This window comes from Gambusia affinis, linkage group LG21 (assembly GCF_019740435.1).
Source record: "Gambusia affinis linkage group LG21, SWU_Gaff_1.0, whole genome shotgun sequence".
Taxonomy (NCBI): domain Eukaryota; kingdom Metazoa; phylum Chordata; class Actinopteri; order Cyprinodontiformes; family Poeciliidae; genus Gambusia; species Gambusia affinis.
Genome location: NC_057888.1, coordinates 871,143 through 889,824, shown reverse-complemented (window position 1 = coordinate 889,824; position 18,682 = coordinate 871,143). Strand labels below are relative to the sequence as shown.

The following is an 18,682-nucleotide window of genomic DNA, read 5'->3' as shown; positions in this document are numbered from 1 at the left end:
GAACCTTTCTGAAGGTAAAACTATCAGCAGCTAATGAACCAATCAGCCGCCTGATTTCAGCTGTTTGGAGGGGGGGTGTGGGTGGGGGGCTGTGAGCTGTGAATGGTTGAACACCGTGAGCGTGAACTCGTTACCCAACAGGCCAAATGTTGCAGCCACTCAGTGGGTCAGTGAGTCAGTGGATGGGGCGGCATGGCTTGGCGTGTTGGCTTCATGTATCCAGGCACACTCTGGGTCTATTGCTACTGAAAACAGCCCTTCAGCACAACTGCAACCTGAAACGCCTCAGAGTCCAGCAGTTTTACCTCATTTCCTGGTCATCTGTCCTCCACGGATCGAGTAGAAATAGAGTCCAGACGGTGCCAGAAAAACCTTTTTGTTCGTTTTGTGTCCTATTTAAAATGTGTTTATTAAAGCGTCGATCAGTAAAGATCCTCAGGTGAGACGGACGGAGCGGACGCCGGACAGCTTCCTGTCGGCCATGTTGGATTGGCTGGAGTCCACAGTTACACCGTATCAGTGCTGCGCCGCCGCAGGAGTTCCTCAGGGCGGCGCTCAAAGTGTCGAAGTGGATCCTGTCCGGCGGGAAGGCGAACCGGGTCAAACCGGACCTACGAAACCTCCTGCAAGGTTTCAGCAAACAGTTATTGCTCTAACAGTTCCACTCTTGGTTTGAGTTTCTTTGTGCAAATAGATAAAGAGCCTCAACGTCGACGTCTCCTCTCCGTTCACCCGAAACCAGAAAATAAAAAACTAAGAAATAAATAAATAAGCAAAGAAACATTTCGATTTTCATCTCTAGGAAACAATCAGACGGTTTCCAGCCTGGTGAAAGGAAACGATTCAAACCTCTGAGCAGAAACGATTCCAGTGTCCAAGAAAAACCTGCAGCCCGGTTCCTGGTTCTGCTCAGGTTCTGGATCTGAGCAGAACCAGGACAAACAACCAACCCGCCTGTTTACGCCTCAGCACAAGCATCCGCTCACAGAGCCGCTTCATTCAGGCGTCTGTGTGAAGGGGAACCGGACCGAACCGGGCCGAACCGGGCCAAAAGTACCAAACTGGACCAAAATGGACCGAACCGGGCCAAACTGGACCGAACTGGGCCAAACCGGGCCGACCCGGGCCAAACCAGACCAAACCGGGCCGAACCGGGCCAAAATGGACCAAACTGGACCAAAATGGACCGAACCGGACCAAAATGGACCGAACCGGACCGAACCGGGCCGAACCGGGCCAAACCAGACCAAACCGGGCCGAACCGGGCCAAAATGGACCAAACTGGACCAAAAGTACCAAACTGGACCAAAATGGACCGAACCAGGCCAAAATGGATCAAACTGAACCGAACCAAGCAGAACCGGGCCAAAATGGACCAAAAGTACCAAACTGGACCGAACCGGTCCAAACCAGCAGCTCTGTTTCCCTGAGGAGTTCTGATCGAATGTTTTGGGTTTTTGTTCTGATGTCTCAGAAAGGTTCAGAAATTTGTGTTTTTGATCGTTTCTGTTTCTAACGAATCTTTGTGGAGATAAAATCTCTGGATGGATTCTAATCTGAGGAAACGGATGTTTGGGTTGAGCAGTTTTTGGAAAAGTTTTTGGGTTCTGGCCCAGAAAACCAACCAAATCCTCGGTGCCGAAACCAGAGCAGTCCATCTGGAATTACCTCTGGTTTGGTGCTGGAGGTCACCGGCGGGGTCACACACTGCTGTGGGACGCTGTCCTGTTCTTCAGCGTTGTGTCGATTCTTCCTTCATGACCAGAAACCCAAACTGATCCCACAAAACTCCAAAAACAATAAATATTTTCTTGTCCAGTTTGTTGTTCAAACATCTTGCACTCTTGAAATAATTCAAAACTAATTTAAAAATAATGTTTCAGAAAATAAAGCAGCCTGTTTTAAGTAATTTATTACTGATTACTAGTGATTTATCTGGATGAAACTTTTCTTAGTTTTATCTTATTTCAAATGTTTTCACTACAACTTGGACTCGACATGTTTGCTGATATTTAGTGTTTTTGCAGTTCAGTGACGTTTGAGCGTCTCGGACCTCAATGTGTTTCTGCAACAGGAATTCAACCTTCAGCCAAAACTGCTCGGCATCAGCAGAGAGGATTTTACAGCCCAACACACAAACTGAGGAATCATCCTTAAATGAAGGTCAACTGGAGGTCAAAACATGCTGCAGATGCTTGTGCAGAGACAAAGAGTTTCTGAATAATTTACACATCAAACCTGCTATAAAACTTTGCATTGAAGGGCTTAAATTTAAACAAGCTAATGAAGAAACAACCCAGAGTCCCTCTGACTCCGGGGAGCCGAGGTTCCTCCTGGACGCTGCCGACGGCGCGAACGATGAGATCAACATCCAGCTTGGTCTCAAACTGAATGCAGTAAAATCCTGAGCTCTCATCCGGGTCGGAGCTGAACCACGAAACGTCGCCGAACCACAAAACGTCGCCGAACCACGAAACGTCGCCGAACCACGAAACGTCGCCGAACCACAAAATGTCGCCGCGCCACGAAACGTCGCCGCGCCACGAAACGTCGCTGCGCCACAAAACGTCGCCGCGCCGAACTCGGACCGGACAGAAAGTTAATGAGGACGGGAGATCTGCCAGAGAGCTGGATCCTAAAACCTGCTGCAGTCTGAAAGTTCAGACCACCTGATGATGTCAGAGGCTCGACGGGTCGGCGCTCATGAGGACGATCACCACCGAGGCGAATCGGGAGTTTGGGATTTCTTTGTGCATTGGTTTAGTTTTTGGTGTCAGAGCAGAAGAAATGCCACCCATCGTCTTTCCGAAGGCGCAGTAAAGTGACGGCTAAATGTAAACTCAAAAGTGCAAAAAACGCCCAAAAATAAAATAAAAAGATTGTTTGTTTTTTTCTTCGGGTTTTGAAGTTTTCATCTCGATTTCCAGACGGTTCATTACAGCGAGCGCAACTCCGAAGGCTTATTTTAACTTACTCTAAAAAATATAAAAAATAGTAATTGTACCGATATTAAAAGACTTGGAACATCAACGTTATACTTTAACTACGAAAACGTCTTTTTGAAATCGCTGTCCTCAGAAAACCGTTCAGGTCTGGAGAAACGCCGATCCGACGGCCGGTAACCGGTGAGGAGGCGGAGCCTCGCGACCCCGGGACGATAAATGACGGGTGATGTAACCGCTCAGACCGGGTCAGAGTCCGACACAACAGAACCAACAGAACCAACAGAACCAAGCTCCGTATTGTGGTGTTTTGCTCCAGGCCTCCTGCTGGAGGTTCTTCAGAAAATGGTTTTTCTTTTTGTCTCCACCGGGGAACAAAACTAAAGGTAGTAAATCTTCCTCTCTTCATCCTCCAGCTCTGGTTCCCAGCTGATCCGACGGTCCTCAGCTTCGGTACATTCAGTAAAGATCAGAACTTGTTCTCTTTGGGTTCTGCTAAGGTTCTGTTTCCGTGGTTCTGTCGGCTTCAGCCTGCGACTGTTCTCTCACTGCGCTGCCTTCATCGGCCGTTTCTGTGCTGGCGGCGAGCGGATGGAGGTTTTCGGGCGCGGATGGCGTCACGCTGTTGTAGGACGGCGGCGATGAGGTGGAGGAGATGGTGGAGGAGCGCTCCACGCCCAGCAGACTGGACCCGTAGTTCTCCTTCATCATGGTGGCTATCAGCCCTTCCTTCTCAGGCGCGTCCTCCCCAAATATCACCTCGCCTCCCTCCTCGCCCTCGCTGTGCTCGTGTCGCGGCGTGGTGAACTGGCGGTACATGTAGGAGGCGGCCTTCAGCTGGCGCCTCACCAGGTGGCGGCGATAGCACCTCTGGATGATGGTGGCCGACACTTCTTCCTGCTTGCGCCGCAGAGTTGTGGTGATCGGCTCGTAGGAAATCTTGGAAGGGTTGGAAATCATGAACTTCTCCTCCATCTGCTGCTTGAGGGCGTCCATCTCGCCCGACTCGCCCAGGACGCGCTTGGTGAAGGCGAACAGGATGTCCAGGCAGTGGATCTTGTCTCCGCTGACCATGGGCAGGTCCATGGAGATCAGCTTGATCTTGTTGGGCTTGCTGATGCGGAGAGGCTCCAGAAGAGAATCTGCAAAGTCCGACAGTTTGGAGTACTCCATGAACTGCGTGGCTTCTGGGTCGAACTTCTCCCAAACCTCGTAGAACATCTCGAAGTCGTCCTCGCTCAGCGGCTCGGTGCTTTCCTCCGTGGCCACGCTGAAGTTCTCCAGGATGATGGCGATGTACATGTTGACCACGATGAGGAAGGAGATGATGATGTAGGTGACGAAGAAGGTGATGCCCACCGACGGGTTCCCGCAGTTCCCCTTGACGGTGGTGCCGGTGTGGGGCAGGTGGGGGTCGCACTCCTCGGGGGAGTTGTTGAGGATGGGGTTGAGCAGGTTGTCCCACCCTGCAGACGTGGTGATCTGGAACAAGCACAGCATGCTGTTCCCAAACGTCTCAAAGTTAAACATGTCGTCGATGCCCCCCTGCCGCTTCACGTAGGCGAAGTTAGCCATGCCGAAGATGGCGTAGATGAACATGACGAGGAAGAGGAGCAGCCCGATGTTGAAGAGGGCAGGAAGTGACATCATGAGGGCGAACAGTAACGTCCGAATGCCCTTGGCTCCTCTGATGAGGCGCAGGACCCGCCCGATCCGGGCCAGACGGATTACTCTGAAGAGAGTCGGCGACACAAAGTATTTCTCGATGATATCGGCCAGAACGATTCCTGGAAGAGAAGAAGAAACAAAATGAAGTCAAGTTGAGATGAACCGTCTTCACACACTGACCAGAACCGTTCAGGAGTCAGGAAGAACGGTTCGGAGCTAACTGGAGTCCGGTTCAGTTGTGAGGTGTGAACACTAACCGACCTCTGACCTCTGGTCCTCCAGACCTCAGTCTGGGTTCGGTTTGAATGTGAACGCCAACCGGACCAGAAACCGCTCCAAAAGCAGGAAGTGTTCTACAGCGCAGGGCATTCTGGGTAAATCCAACCAAAGCTAACGTGTTAGCCTAGCGCTAGCAGCAGAAATGTCTCCTGGTCTTCAGCCAAAGACTAAAGAGAAATCCTCCAACACTAAAATCTGAAGTTGCTCTCAGTGTCTTCAGAGGTTTTTGATGAAGTAAAACTAAAACAGTAAATTTTAGGAAATATAATAATAATCTGTCCTTGCTGGTGGGAATAACCAGGAATCTGTGGGTCTGTTTTTATCGGAGTCAATCTGTGAGCTGCTTCATGTAGAAGCTCTCACTCCGTTCAGCAGCGACCCGTCGGGTTTATGCTGCCTGAGTTACTGGTTCTGGAGGACCGAGTCGCCGCTCTCCTGCTACCAGCAAGTCAGACGCTGTAATTCATCCGTCTTCCCCTTGTTACCCCAGAGTGATAAACAGAAGGAGGAGCTCACACACACACACACACACACACACACACACACACACACACACACACACACACACTCACACACACACACACACACTCACAGTGTTTTCATTTATTTCCCAGGTTGATATATAGGTGATGGAGAGAACGAGTGGAGAGGGAGTCACCCTGTGGCTCCACCCAGAGCAGCGATGTAACGACTCAATCATGTTGGATTCATCTCCAGGCTCCGGCCTCTGGCAGCTCTGAGTGGAGCTGTTACCTTCACCCTCCACCAGGCTACACACACACACACACACACGCACACACACACACACACACACACACACACACACACACGGTCTCAGCATCGTGTTGATGGCAGTTGACTGCGTGTCACTGTAAGCTGCTGAAGGAGCTGACAGTAGAGATGATGAACCATGATGGACAGAACCGACCCAACATGGCGGTCCTTAAAAACACTTAAATTCATCAATCATTAAATCTTAAAACATCTTAAATTTATAGATAAGCAATAAGTTGGCCTTTAATTTCTATGTAGTTTTTTATTTTCACTGTTCTGTGTGACTGGAGATGGTTTCTACTGGTAAATAGCTGCTAATTAACTCTTGCTAGCCAGTTAGTTAGGCTAAAGCTAGCTAGCGCTGGTTGGTTTACTCAGTCGTTGGTTTTTTTATGTTGCCAACAAACAATATTTATTTACATGCAATTTTCTTTTGTATGTTTCTGTCGTGATGCAGGTTTTAAATTCATTCTTAACGGCCTTAAAAAGTCTTAAATGTGTTTTGGTGAAACCAGCAGAAGCCTTGCAAACACTTCATACCAAAAGTCAAGCACGGTGGTGGAGGACTGATGATGTGGGCTTGTTACACAGCAACATTTTCCTGAAGAAACCTTCCACAACAGCTCTAAATAACTTTGACTAGAAATTTAAAGGAACCATATTTTTAAATGAGTCCTAATAAAAATTCAGGTTTTCCTGACAAAGTTGCACTAAATTTCCTTAAAGAATGAATAAAGTACCAGAAATAAATTATTTATATATTAGATTTGATTTTCTTGTCATTTCTTGGACTTTTTTTTTTAAGTACCCATCTTTAATTTTCATCTAAAAAACGCTGGTTCTTTAAAAATTACAACCAATTCCCTTAAGTAGGCACTAATCTAAAAAGTTCCCTTGTGATAATCATTTTATCTAATTGATCGATTTATAGTCAGAATAATTGATTACTAAAATAATCAATAGTTGCTCCAGTGAGCAGAAACAAACATCTGAAAAGCTTCAAACCTCGATGATCAGAAGCAACTTTAGGGAGACGAGATGAAGCTGAAGGTTCTGCTACGTGACTGCAAAGCTACAAGCAGTTAGCTAAACGAACGGTTAGCTAAATGAACTGTTAGCTAAACAGACCATTAGCTAAACAGAGCATTAGCTAAACAAACCATCAGCTAAACAGACAGTTAGCTAAATGAACTGTTAGCTAAACAGACCATTAGCTAAATGGACTGTTAGCTAAACAGACCATTAGCTAAACAGAGCATTAGCTAAACGGACCATTAGCTAAACGGTCAGGTGATGTTCTGGGTTTCTGACCCGATCAGTTGATGATCAGCGTTAGCATAAGGACTGTAGCGGCGGCGCTCACCGACGATGGAGAGGATGACGACCACGAAGTCGAAGATGTTCCAGCCGACGGTGAAGAAGTAGCAGCGCAGCGCCATGATCTTGATGCTGCACTCGATGGTGAAGACGACGATGAAGGCCAGGTTGATGTAGTAGAGGATCTTCTCCATCTGCGGCGACTGCTCGTCCGTCTCCACCATCATGGTGATCATGTTGAGGAGGATCAGAACCATGATGATGATGTCGAAGGCCTGCTTCCCCACCAGGTCGAAGAAGAAACCCTGCAGGTCGTTCTGGAGGAGCAGACAGACGGCGGCTCAGAGACTGGGTCCATTCAGCACCAGCTTCCTGATTCTGATCCCTCCTGATCGGTTCTGATCGGTTCTGATCCATTAATGAAGAATAAAACTCCTGAAGGAGATTTTACCCAAACTAAACTCTGAACTTTAATTGGACAGAAGAAACTTTCAAAATAAAGATTAACTTCAGACTCTTTAAAGAAACAGTCGAAACATGACAGAGTGGAAAAGGTCAAAGGTTATGAACTTTTCTACCTCTGATTTTTTAAGTTTCTCCACAGCAGGCAGGAATCTGATCTTCATCGTAGAAAATCTGTGAAAAACTGAAACTGAAACTATTCAGAAAATCCCAAAGTTTGATTTTTATTAACTAAATTCATTTATTTCAGAAAATGTTCCAGTTCTGCAGCACAGCTGGGAAAAATGTCTTGATAAAATGTGAAATAATGTAATTTTTTTCTCAGTATTAATTAATCATTAGCTTAAAACAAACTCATATTTAGTAGTTAATTTTACTAAGATGTTTGCACCAGAAACTAACAAACAATCCCTGGTAAGATTTTATGTTTTTGCAGTGAATCATGTCAATCTCATTGTCTGCTAGTGTTTTTCAAACTTAGTTCCACCAGAGGGCGCCAGGGAGCCTCAGAAAGTTGGAGGGAAGATGAAAAAGAATATAAAAATATAAAAAATAAATCTGATACATTTTTTAATCATAAATTTTTCAAACCTAAAATTTAAAATAACTGATTGAAACATTATTGATCATCGTTCTGATTGGCTCAAATTCATCTGGCTGCTTTGCTCCTCAAGCTAGCGTAGCATTTAAGCTAACAACATGCTAATGGTTTAAAATCAATTTACTGGATTATCTATAGATTATCTGGTAATCTAAACCTGTGATGAAGGTTACAAGTATCTGAAAATGGAAAATATTTATTTTCTCCATTCTGAACAAATCAGCCGGAGTTTGTGCTTTTATTGTGAAGGGGTACCAGGGGTCGGGGGATGGGCTTCTGCGGCTTCTTGGATCCCAGTTTCTTCATGGCGTTGTAATATTTCTTCTGCTCCTCCGTCATGAAGATGTCCTGCCCTCCTAATTAAAATACACAGAAATAATTCAGTTATTTTTACTGAAACAAAAACATCTACAGATAAATTCATGAGCCAACAGATCATGACATGAATCCAGACGGTGTTTTGCTTGATGCTTATCTTTCGTTTCTGCTGGTTGAAGTTGTCGATGATGACTCCGATGAAGAGGTTGAGGGTGAAGAAGGAGCCGAAGATGATGAAGATGACGAAGTACAGGTACATGTAGAGATTGATCTCTTTGATTGGCTGCTCCTCCACCTGCAGCACAAAAACCAGCAGCTTAAAGAAAAGCTTCACCTGCAGCCGACCAATCAGGAGCCGCAGCTGGATTTACTTTCCACTCCAAAACCTTTTTCATTTTTATTTTTACCTGTTCAGTTATGAAATAAACAAAGTAGATTTCAACAGGAAAAGCTTTTTGCAGGTTTGCCAGATTAAAAAACAAACTGTATCCTAAATGTTTAAATTAAAATTTGGCTGAATGAATTTTAATAACTGGATGTTTGTTGTTCTTTTTCCTATTAAAATGAATAAAAATCAAAATAAAAACGTTCCATTGTAAGACGTTTCTAGTTCTGGTGTCAGTGAGAACTTCACCCCAACATTTTTACTAAATGTGTTTCTGCATTAACTGATTCCTCAGTCGTGACCCAGGGCCGCCCAGAATCCCTCTGAGGGCCCCAGGAGGCCCCCACCCCACAGTTTGGGCCCCCGGCTGCTGAGTCGGCGTTCAGATCAGAGATCAGCGATGACTTACAGCTCTGGAGTCCACGGCGGCGTACATGATGTCCATCCAGCCCTTAAAGGTCGCCTGGAAACAAAAACAACAAAATGAATGAAAACCTGAAGCCCACAGCATGAGGCTGCCACCACCGAGCCTCCCAGGATGTAAATCCTGCAGAACCAGAGTGACGCCTGCAGGACCCGGGCGTCCAATCATCTGGCTTCCCATTTCCCCTCATCATCTGAGCGGGTCAAGTGAGTTCCTCTGCATCGCCACGGCAACGCAGCGCTCGTTTCCTGCACCGCAGCGTCAAAACAAAGGTCGACCTAGCAGCAATTTTCCAGAAGGGAAGAAAACCCCCTGCTGCCGAGGTTCTCAACGAAGCAACATTAAACCCATTTAAGGGCTTCCTTCCTGTGAGTGGGAGGAAGAGGAGGAAGAGGAGGATGAAGGTTGGGGGGGCGGACAGGTGGAGAACAACGAAGGGAACGATGTGTGTGAAGAACAGATCTGTTTAATGTGAGGGGGCGACTGGCGGCCGTCATTCAGAGCTGAAATCAGCTCGTCGCCGCGGGTTACCACCTGTGATTATTGTGGGATGGAGGGGGGGGGGTTACACTGTAAAAGATCACATCCTGAGATAATACAACTCTGAAACATCGGAAACCCTGAAGCTGCTGCTTCCTCATCACTCCCATGATGCACCTGGACAGAGGTCACATGACCTGAGCTGAGAACTGGACCTGCAGATCGGCACTGCAAGAAAAATAAACCCAGATCAACAGAAAACTGTTTATTGCTAATATTCATTAAGGTCAACATGAAGTTTATGTGATTCTAACTCCAACCTGCAGGTGGCAGAGTGACAAACTTCTACCCAGTTTTCTGTCTGATCGGATCAGTGAAGAGAATCAGGCCCTTCGCTCTGACTGACTGACTGACTGACTGACTGACTGACTGACTGACTGACTGACTGACTGACTGACTGACTGACTGACTGAGGAACTGAAACCTACCAATAAGACCCAACAAACTCTGGAGGACCAGAGACTGTCCTCATCTTCATCACTGTCCTCATCTTCATCACTGTCCTCACCTTAAGCTGGGATAGATGAAGATGATGAAGATGATAATAGTGATGAAGATGAAGATGATGATAAAAGTGATGAAGATGATAATAGTGATGAAGATGAAGATGATCTTCCTCCCTGTGGATCTTTTCTTCGTTCTCATCTTTCTAACAAACTCTGTCTCATTTTTTGCAGCGTGCAGAACTTTCCAGATGCTAATGGAAAGGTTGCCCCCGCCGACGGTTGCCGCGCCGACCGGCAGAATGCTGAGATGTGCTGAGGGACTCGTTGCCAGGGCGACGGGATTCTGACAAACTCTTAAGGTCTCATTTGCTGCCGGTCGAGTGGCTCATCCACACTTTGCTTTGTTTTCCTCCTCCGGCTCTGATGAAGAGTCACATCTTCATCCCTCTGTCTCTCCTCTTCCTCTCTGCTCTCATTTCTTCCTCCATCTTTAAAACCTTTAATCCTCTCAACTCGTTTCTCTCCAGCCCACATCCCCTCTGCTGGGTCGGTTCTTTCAGGTTATTATTTGAACCTTTTTCCTCCACCTGACTCTAAAAATAAAAGCCTCTCAGACGCCGATTGATTGGAGGCTCTCAGGACGCCTGAGGTGGGCGAGGAAGAGGAGGAAGAGGAGGAAGAGGAGGAAGAAATCCTGACCGGGTTTTATTCATGTTCAGTTAAACAAGAATTAATGGAGGAGAAAAATAATAATAAATATTACTTTTTATTACTTTTAATAAATATTTTAAGAACTATAGTTTTATTATATATTCTGATTCACTTTAAATTATTTTTATTACTTATAAGTTATATTTTTAATGAAACAATTTGTAATATAACAGTACAATAACTGTTTTAATACTTATTTAAAAATAATTACATTAATTTTTAACTAGCATTTGTTTGTTGAAAATAACAGTTAAAATTATTTTTAATGTTGTTCCAATAAATTATTTAAATTATTTTAATTATATGAATTAATTTCTTTAGAAAATAATTGTAATAATTACCTTAAATGTTAGTAAGAATTATTTTATTTTAATAAAAATAAAACAATATGAAATTAAACAATAATGAGAGTCAAACTGTAACAAATGAATCTCAGTGAAACTAAAACTGATCAATCAGGATCAATCAATGTAATGATCAACGGATGCAGAGGAACAGGAAGGAAACGAAGAGACCAGATGATGAGAGCAGAGAGGAAATGATGCACATCCTGGTTCCCCTTCTGTCGGTCCAGTCTGGTCCGGTCCGGTCTGCATCCAGTCCAGTCCGGTCTGCAGCCGGTCCGGTCCGGTCCGGTCCGGTCTGGTCCGGTCCGGTCTGGTCTGCAGCTGATCCGGTCCAGTCTGCAGCCGGTCCGGTCCGGTCCAGTCCGGTCTGCAGCTGATCCGGTCCAGTCCAGTTGGTCCGGTCCGGTCTGCTCTAGTCGGGTCCAGTCTGCAGCCAGCGTGGGCGGCTCGGCTCTGAATGCTCTCCGTCTAAAAACAGCGCTGAACTTCCTGCAGTTTCTCTCACTTCCTGTTGAGTTGAATTCAAACCAGGAAGAGAAAAAAACGAGGATTTTTCTCGATTTTTCAGCCGGCGCTCGGTGGGAGCAGCTTGATCCCGACTCCCACAGAAAGGTTAACTCTGGAGAAGTCACAGAATGAAACACAAACAGAGCTGCAGGTGCACTGGGTTTGCTCCCAGAATGACCTCTTAAAGAGACGGTACGTCTTAAATTCACCTGGTTTAAAAATTTTTTACAGTAAAGGTTGAATCTTTTTCTCAGAAATTATTCCTGTGAATTTAAATTCAAACTGGACCGGGTTTTTCAGTCAATGCTGCGTAACCTGGGAAATAATCTGGACTTTATCAGAAACCCGCTCAGCGGTTCTGGTTCTGTGATGCTCACCACTTGCAGCAGAGCCAGGTATCCGGCGCCGACGTTGTCGAAGTTGACCTTGACCTTGGTCCAGTAGTGCTGCGAGGTGTCGTTGGCGGCGTCGCATTCGGACCGGTTGTTGATGAGCGAGGCGTCGTACACGAAGCCGGTCCGGTTGACGCAGCGGCCGAACTTCCCGGCGAAAAGGTTGACGCCCATGATGCTGAAGATGAGCCAGAAGATCAGGCAGACCAGCAGCACGTTCATGATGGAGGGGATGGCGCCGATCAGGGCGTTCACCACCACCTGCAAACAGACCGGACCGGGTCAGCGGGTCGGCGGGTCGCCCGGCGCTCCGGGTCGGCGGGTCGCCCGGCGGCAGAACGGCGGTTTGATGGTCAGGTGGAACCAGGAGTTCAGATATTTAAATTCAGCTTTAAATCTTAAATGTCTCCAGGAGAGATTTTCACCAGAAATACACTGTAAATAATGAGTGTGTTGGGTTTAGTCTGATGTTTGGTTTGGGTCGGTACCCGTCCACCGGACCATCAGATCCAAACAGGAAGCAGCAGCTCAGAGAGACAAGCAGGAAACAGTTCAAACTCACGACAACACAGAGAACGAGGATTAATATTCATGACTTCAAAACCAAACTGGAGCAAATCCAAATATTTAAAATATAAAACAGTTTTACTGAATTCTGTTTTTATTCAGTTAAAATCATTTTAAAACATTCTGGTTCAATCTGCTCCGTTTCTCTGCAGCCTGATGGAAACGGTCCAATCATTTCTACCCATAATGCACCTCTCCGCAGAAACCCCGAGCAGAGCAGAGAGGAAGAGGAGGACGAAGGTTCATGTGGACCCGAGTCGGCAGCGCCTGCAGAACTCAGCAAGAATAGAAATAAGTTTCCTGAAGATGGAAAAGATTTTTGTTCTGTTTTTGTTTGAAACTAAAATTTAAAAAAATTCCACAAAGAAATTTAAATTTTAAAATATTTGATCTGATTTCAGGTCAGATTGTCGCTGATTTATTTTTCTTTCAGGCCTTTAAACAAGTTTTTATACCCAATAATATTTTAATGATCCTGTTGTGGAGCTGCAGGTGTTTGGACTCGGTTCTGCAGAACGCCGACCCGGTTCCACTCAGTAATACTGACTCCTGAGGAAACTCTAAATACTGACAGGAGAAACGATGGTTAGACTGAGACAGGAGAGACAGGAGGACAGGAGAGACAGAGGGACAGGAGGACAGAGGGACAGGAGGACAGAGGACAGGAGAAAAGGCTTCTGGGAAATTTTCCTCGGTTTCATTTCAAACTGATTTATTCTGATGGAATCAAATGAAACATTAAATTTCTGCTTTAATACATAAAATCTACATCAATCATTTATGGATTAATTGATGAATCAGCTGGGATTAGAAGTGACTTGGACTTGTTCAATCTGGATCAGAACCGGATCAGGATCAACCTGGTTCTGGTTCTGTTCAGGAAACTGCTGTCAGGTTTAATGACATAAAAACTAACTAAACTAACTAAGTTAACTAAACTAAAACTAGTTCTTTTTCCCTCAGAAGGTTGAAGAGTTTTGGTGTTTGGTCTTGCTTTAATACGTGCTGATTGTAGCAGAGGAGGAGCTGCTGGCAGCTGCTGCTCAGGTGTGTTGGCTCACATTAATACTGACTCTTACCCTCATGCCTTCAAATCTGGACAGGGCCCTGAGGGGCCGCAGGGCCCGCAGCGTCCGCAGGGACTTGATGGCTGCCAGGTCGGAGTAGCCCAACGTGTTGGCCACCAGACTGACCAAGGAAACCTGGAGGATGAGGAGGGAAAGGCAGGAGGAAGAGGAAGAGACACAGAAGAGAGGGAGGAGTTAGCGGCTCTTCTAACGCCGAGAGGAGGAGGAGGAGGAGAGTGTGAGGTCCTGCTGAGGAGGAAGGTCAGCTGTGACCTGAAACAGAGTGCAGGTCACTGCGGCGGTCCAGGGGGCGCTGCAGGCCAGAAACACAGCAGGTTATTTCTGATTCACGGGAGGAAAGAAGTCCTGGAAGCAGCGGCGCTCAGGGAGAGGTCTGAACGGACGAGTCTGGGATCCAAACAGAGGAAACGTTTCAGGTTCTGATCCACCTGAGACCTTTCCTCTGACGGAACCGCACAGAACCAGGCGGGTCAGCCGGTTCTTACCCTGATACCAGCGAAGCGGGACGCGGCCCGGAGAGGACGGAGAGCCCTGAACGTCCTGAGAACCCGCAGGGTGGTGACCTGGCTGACCGGGAAGAACTGGGCCAGGTAGGCCAGCACTGAGATCTACGGGTCACACAGGGTCACAGGGGTCACACAGGGGTCACACAGGTCACAGAGGGGTTAAAGGGGTTGCAGGGGTCCCACAAGGGTCACAGAGGGTCAGAGAGGTCATACAGGGGTCACAGAGGTCACACAGGGGTCACACAGAGATCACACAGGGGTCACACAGAGGTCACATAGGGGTTACACAGGGGTCACATAGGAATCAGAGAGGTCACACAGGGGTCACAGAGGTCACACAGAGGTCACAGAGGGTCAGAGAGGTCATACAGGGGTCACACAGAGGTTACAAAGGGATCAGACAGGGGTCACACAGAGGTCACACAGAGGTCACAGTCACAACTTTCCTTAAGGACTGAACTTGCTGATCAGTTTCCTTTCAGGTTCATAGATGAAGAACTGAATTCAACACAATGAAGCTAAAAACTGAAGAGATGCTGCCGTCCGGAGTTCCACAGGGATGATTTCTACGATTCCTTCTTATTTGCATAAAAACCATTTAAAAACCTGCAGAGCCTCCAGAGCCAACAGGAGGATGGAGACAAACATTAACATCCTGTTTAAAGGTTTTGAAGCCACAACGCTGCAGGAACGACGTTCACCACAAACAGAACTTCAAAATAAAGTACTGGACCTTCTGACCACTAAACCCAGTAACAGTAACTTTACTGAATGAAGAAACTTTTTTAACCAATGAGACGCAGAACCAGAGTTTAGGATGAAGTGAGACCTCTTGTTTGTGCAAAATCTTTGTTGCACTGTTTTCAGTATTAATAATTCATTTCATAAATGTTATAACAGAGTATATTTTATTAGTTTAATTTTAGTATTTAATTTGATTTTAGTTGTATTTTTGACAATTTATAAATTATTATTATTAATTATTTACTCATGCAGCCTTTTATTAACAAATATTCTTACTTTGAAATATGAAATGGTAATAATCTCAGTCTTAATAATTCATTATTAAATCATTTTGACTTGGAGGCGTCGACATCTGGAGGTTCGAACACAAAGTTATTGATTAGCTCTCATGTTTGGGTTTTACATAAACTAATAAAATGTCCAGAACCGAGTCTGGTCCATCTGTGTTTGGTCGTTTTCTGCCCCCTGCTGGTGAAGAGTGAAGCTTCATCAGGTGAAGTCAGGAGAGTCAGTCACTAATGAAGCGGCGCTTCGATCCCGTGTTGCTTCCACATGTTGGATCTGAGCGACTCGATGGCAGCAGGTCGACGGAGCCGAATCAGAACCACACGACACGTGGTGTCGATTCTGAAGACGTCCGGGAGAGAGAGAGAGAGAGAGAGAGAGAGAGAGAGAGAGAGAAGGAGAGAGAGAGAGAGGGAGAGAGAGAGAGAGAGAGGGAGAAAAAGAGAGAGAGAGAGAGAAGGAGAGAGAGAGAGAGGGAGAGAGAGAGAGAGAGAAAAAGAGAGAAACAGAAACAGAGAGAAAGAGAAACAGAGCGAGAGAGAGAGAGAGAGAGAGGGAGAGAGAGAGAGAGAGAGGGAGAGAGAGAGCGAGCAGCAGGCTGTATGTTTCTGCTCGGTCAGCAGGCTGTCGGGTCGTTTTAACAGTCTGAGCTGAGAGGACGGACTCTTTGTTCAGGTCTCCAGTTAAACCATGAAGAATCGTGAAGTTTAACTCCAACATGCTGGTTTCTGAAACCTGCATGAAGGACGATGGATCCCTCAGGGTTTGATCTGCTGGATTTCTTAAAGCAAAGATTTTCAGATCCTCCATCAGAAAACAACACACTCCTTCCCTGCTGTCCTGTTTTCATGGATGTCTCACACACACACACACACACACACACACCCCCAGCGGTAAAGCAAGCGGCGGATGTCTTACATCGACGATGAGGAAGTCCAGCCAGCACCAGTAGTTGGTGAAATACTTCTTGAAGCCGTAGGCGAGCCACTTGAGCAACATCTCCAGGATGAAGATGTAGGTGAAGATCTTGTCAGCATATTCGAGCACCACCTTGACGACCCTTCTCTGCTCGATGTAGATGTCCTCGAAGGCCTGCAGGGGGCGACAGAGAGGCCGCGGGGGGCGAAAGGTCAGGGCACATTGAACACATTAAGTACAACAGAACCAAGATGGCGGCCGCTGACCAGAGCTCCCGAGCTGAGAAGGATCATGAAGATGATGAAGGACTCGAACCAGCTGTGCTCTACGATCTGGTAGCAGGTCTTCCTCGTTCTCCACCACATCTGGCCCAAACCCGCCGTGGTGTCGATGTCGCAGCACTGGAACCGGGACACGCACACTGCAGGCGACAGGAAGCAGAACTCATCAGGGCAGGAAGTTCAGGAAGTTCAGGAAGTTCAGGGGCTTCAGGAGCCGAGAACATCCGTCCGGTTTCCCCCAGGCCCCGTTAGAAACCACACAGGTTTCACACCGCGGCTCTGGTTCTTCCTTTAATGGCATAAAATGTGTGAGTTTGATTCCCTGGTGGTGCCTGGCTGCAGGGCACGCTGGTGCAGCAGCTCATCCAGACAGAAACGATCAGACGGAAAAACACACCGAGGGATTCTGCCTCATTTCTAGAACAAACATCTTCATATAATCCAAATTTAACCAAAGTAACTTAAAGAAACTTTTCAACGAGACAGAAGCTTGTTTTAAATCAATAATTTATTTTAAAAAGGACTGTTTTCTATTTTACTTCACATGATACAAAATCTTGTTATAAACAAAATAAAGTGTAAGTAGAACTGGTGGTAATTATTTCCTTAAAGCTCCACATGTTCAGTTCAGTTCAGTTCAGTTCAGTTCAGTTCAGTTCAGTTCAGTTCAGTTCAGTTCAGTTTAGTTTAGTTTAGTTTAGTTTAGTTCAGTTTAGTTCAGTTCAGTTTTATTTCAACTGAACTCCGATGTGAATCCAGAGCAGAAATCCTGTTTGTGTTTGGAAATGTTTGCTGTTCTTGTGTATCGTGTTCCTCTGACAGACGTTGAGCTGCAGTTTCTTCCTGTGTGTGTTTGGATGTAATGGAGCGACGAACGCAGCAGATTTCTCACCAACGTCCTCCTGGTTTATCTGGCGGCGGGGCGGCGAACGCGACATCACAACACCTCCATGTTGGTCTTTATCACGTCTCTTCCACACAGCAACCAGCACATAAACAAGATCTCACATCAGGAGGAAAATCTGAGGAATAAACTTTAAAACTTCCCCGTATCGACTTTTTATTTAGTCCCACTTTGCTCTGTGCCGATTTGATCTAGCCGTCTGAAAGCAGCGCATCGATCAAACGTCTGAAGCTCTGGAGAATAACGGCTGGTCGTGATGAACTGATGGATGCTGGAAGCGAAGCAGCGATGGTCACTCTGCTGATAACGAGGCTCAGGTTTCACTGGCCGCGTCTGAAAGCTGGTTTTTAACCAGATCTGATCGATGTGTCAAAAACAATATCCAGGACGACAAGAAACTCAGAGTGAGGACGGGGAGAGAGTGACTGCTGAGTGGTTCTGAGAGGCCCGCGGGCCGGGACCATGACGGAGCCGGAGCTGACAGGAAGGATGAGGCTGGAGAAACCCGACAAGGCGACACGTGAAGAAGGAAACGGACATGAGATCAGGAAGGACAGCAGCTGGAGGACGGAGCCCTGAGGGACGCCGCCCTGATCGTCCTCCATCAGGAGAGAGTTAGTACCAATATGAACCCAAACGCCGAGGCTCAGTTGATCAGAACCCAGACCTCAGTCTGACCCGGACTCTGACCTTCAGCGCTGTTAGCGCCACTCAGTGGGAGGTCAGGGAACCTAACCTGGAGTCCAGGTTCAATCCCAGTCCGCTTTGATCCAACTCCAGTCCGTTTGCCTAGTCAAAGTCCGGTCCAGTTGGTGAGGTCTCAACACTAATTGACCTCTGACCTCTGGTCCTCCAAACCTGGGTCTGGGTTCGGTTTGAATGTGAACGCCAAGCGGACCGGAGAGCGCTCCAAGAACAGGAAGTGGATATATTTTATCAGTGTGGCAGGAGGCGGATCTGTGCAGAAGTTTCAGGTCGACCAGCATCGCGGCCGTTGAAGGACAGACGCTCCCCGGACGCCGGGGGGCGGCAGCCATATTTTGGTGAATGACTGTCTTCCTGTGACGGACGGGCTGAAGATGAAGATGAAGATTGGAGCTGCTCCTCTCCGCTCTGATTGCAGCGTCTGCCTGCCTCTGTAATTACAGCTCTGATTACCCGGCTTTCTGCTTCCATGGAGACTAATAGGCTCTTCCTGATCCGTCAGCTGGTAATCCAATGACAACGAGCCAGTTGTAATCCAACCCGGGAAAACCCCGAGCTGGACGGACCGGCT

The 18,682-nt window shown here is 46.7% G+C and overlaps 1 protein-coding gene and 1 long non-coding RNA gene across 4 annotated transcripts in view; one reads left to right on the top strand and one right to left on the bottom strand.

The window, feature by feature from the left end:
• Window positions 1-3,435: 3,435 nt before the first annotated feature.
• The window catches only part of LOC122824367 (sodium channel protein type 4 subunit alpha-like), a 97,410-nt gene continuing 82,163 nt past the window's right edge, over window positions 3,436-18,682 (bottom strand). For all 3 annotated transcript variants that reach the window (XM_044104892.1, XM_044104893.1, XM_044104891.1), the window contains exons 24-32: window positions 16,488-16,642; window positions 16,222-16,395; window positions 13,760-13,882; window positions 12,099-12,374; window positions 9,156-9,209; window positions 8,519-8,656; window positions 8,299-8,403; window positions 7,027-7,297; window positions 3,436-4,729 (exon numbers count right to left, since the gene is read on the bottom strand). In XM_044104892.1, the coding sequence (XP_043960827.1) occupies window positions 3,438-4,729; window positions 7,027-7,297; window positions 8,299-8,403; window positions 8,519-8,656; window positions 9,156-9,209; window positions 12,099-12,374; window positions 13,760-13,882; window positions 16,222-16,395; window positions 16,488-16,642 (2,588 nt within the window). In that variant the 3' untranslated portion in view covers window positions 3,436-3,437. The remainder of the gene's footprint in view (window positions 4,730-7,026; window positions 7,298-8,298; window positions 8,404-8,518; window positions 8,657-9,155; window positions 9,210-12,098; window positions 12,375-13,759; window positions 13,883-16,221; window positions 16,396-16,487; window positions 16,643-18,682) is intronic.
• On the top strand, window positions 11,683-15,716 carry LOC122824487. Its single transcript, XR_006369506.1, has 3 exons — window positions 11,683-11,913; window positions 13,784-14,358; window positions 14,757-15,716. It is a non-coding gene; the product is annotated as an uncharacterized LOC122824487 (long non-coding RNA).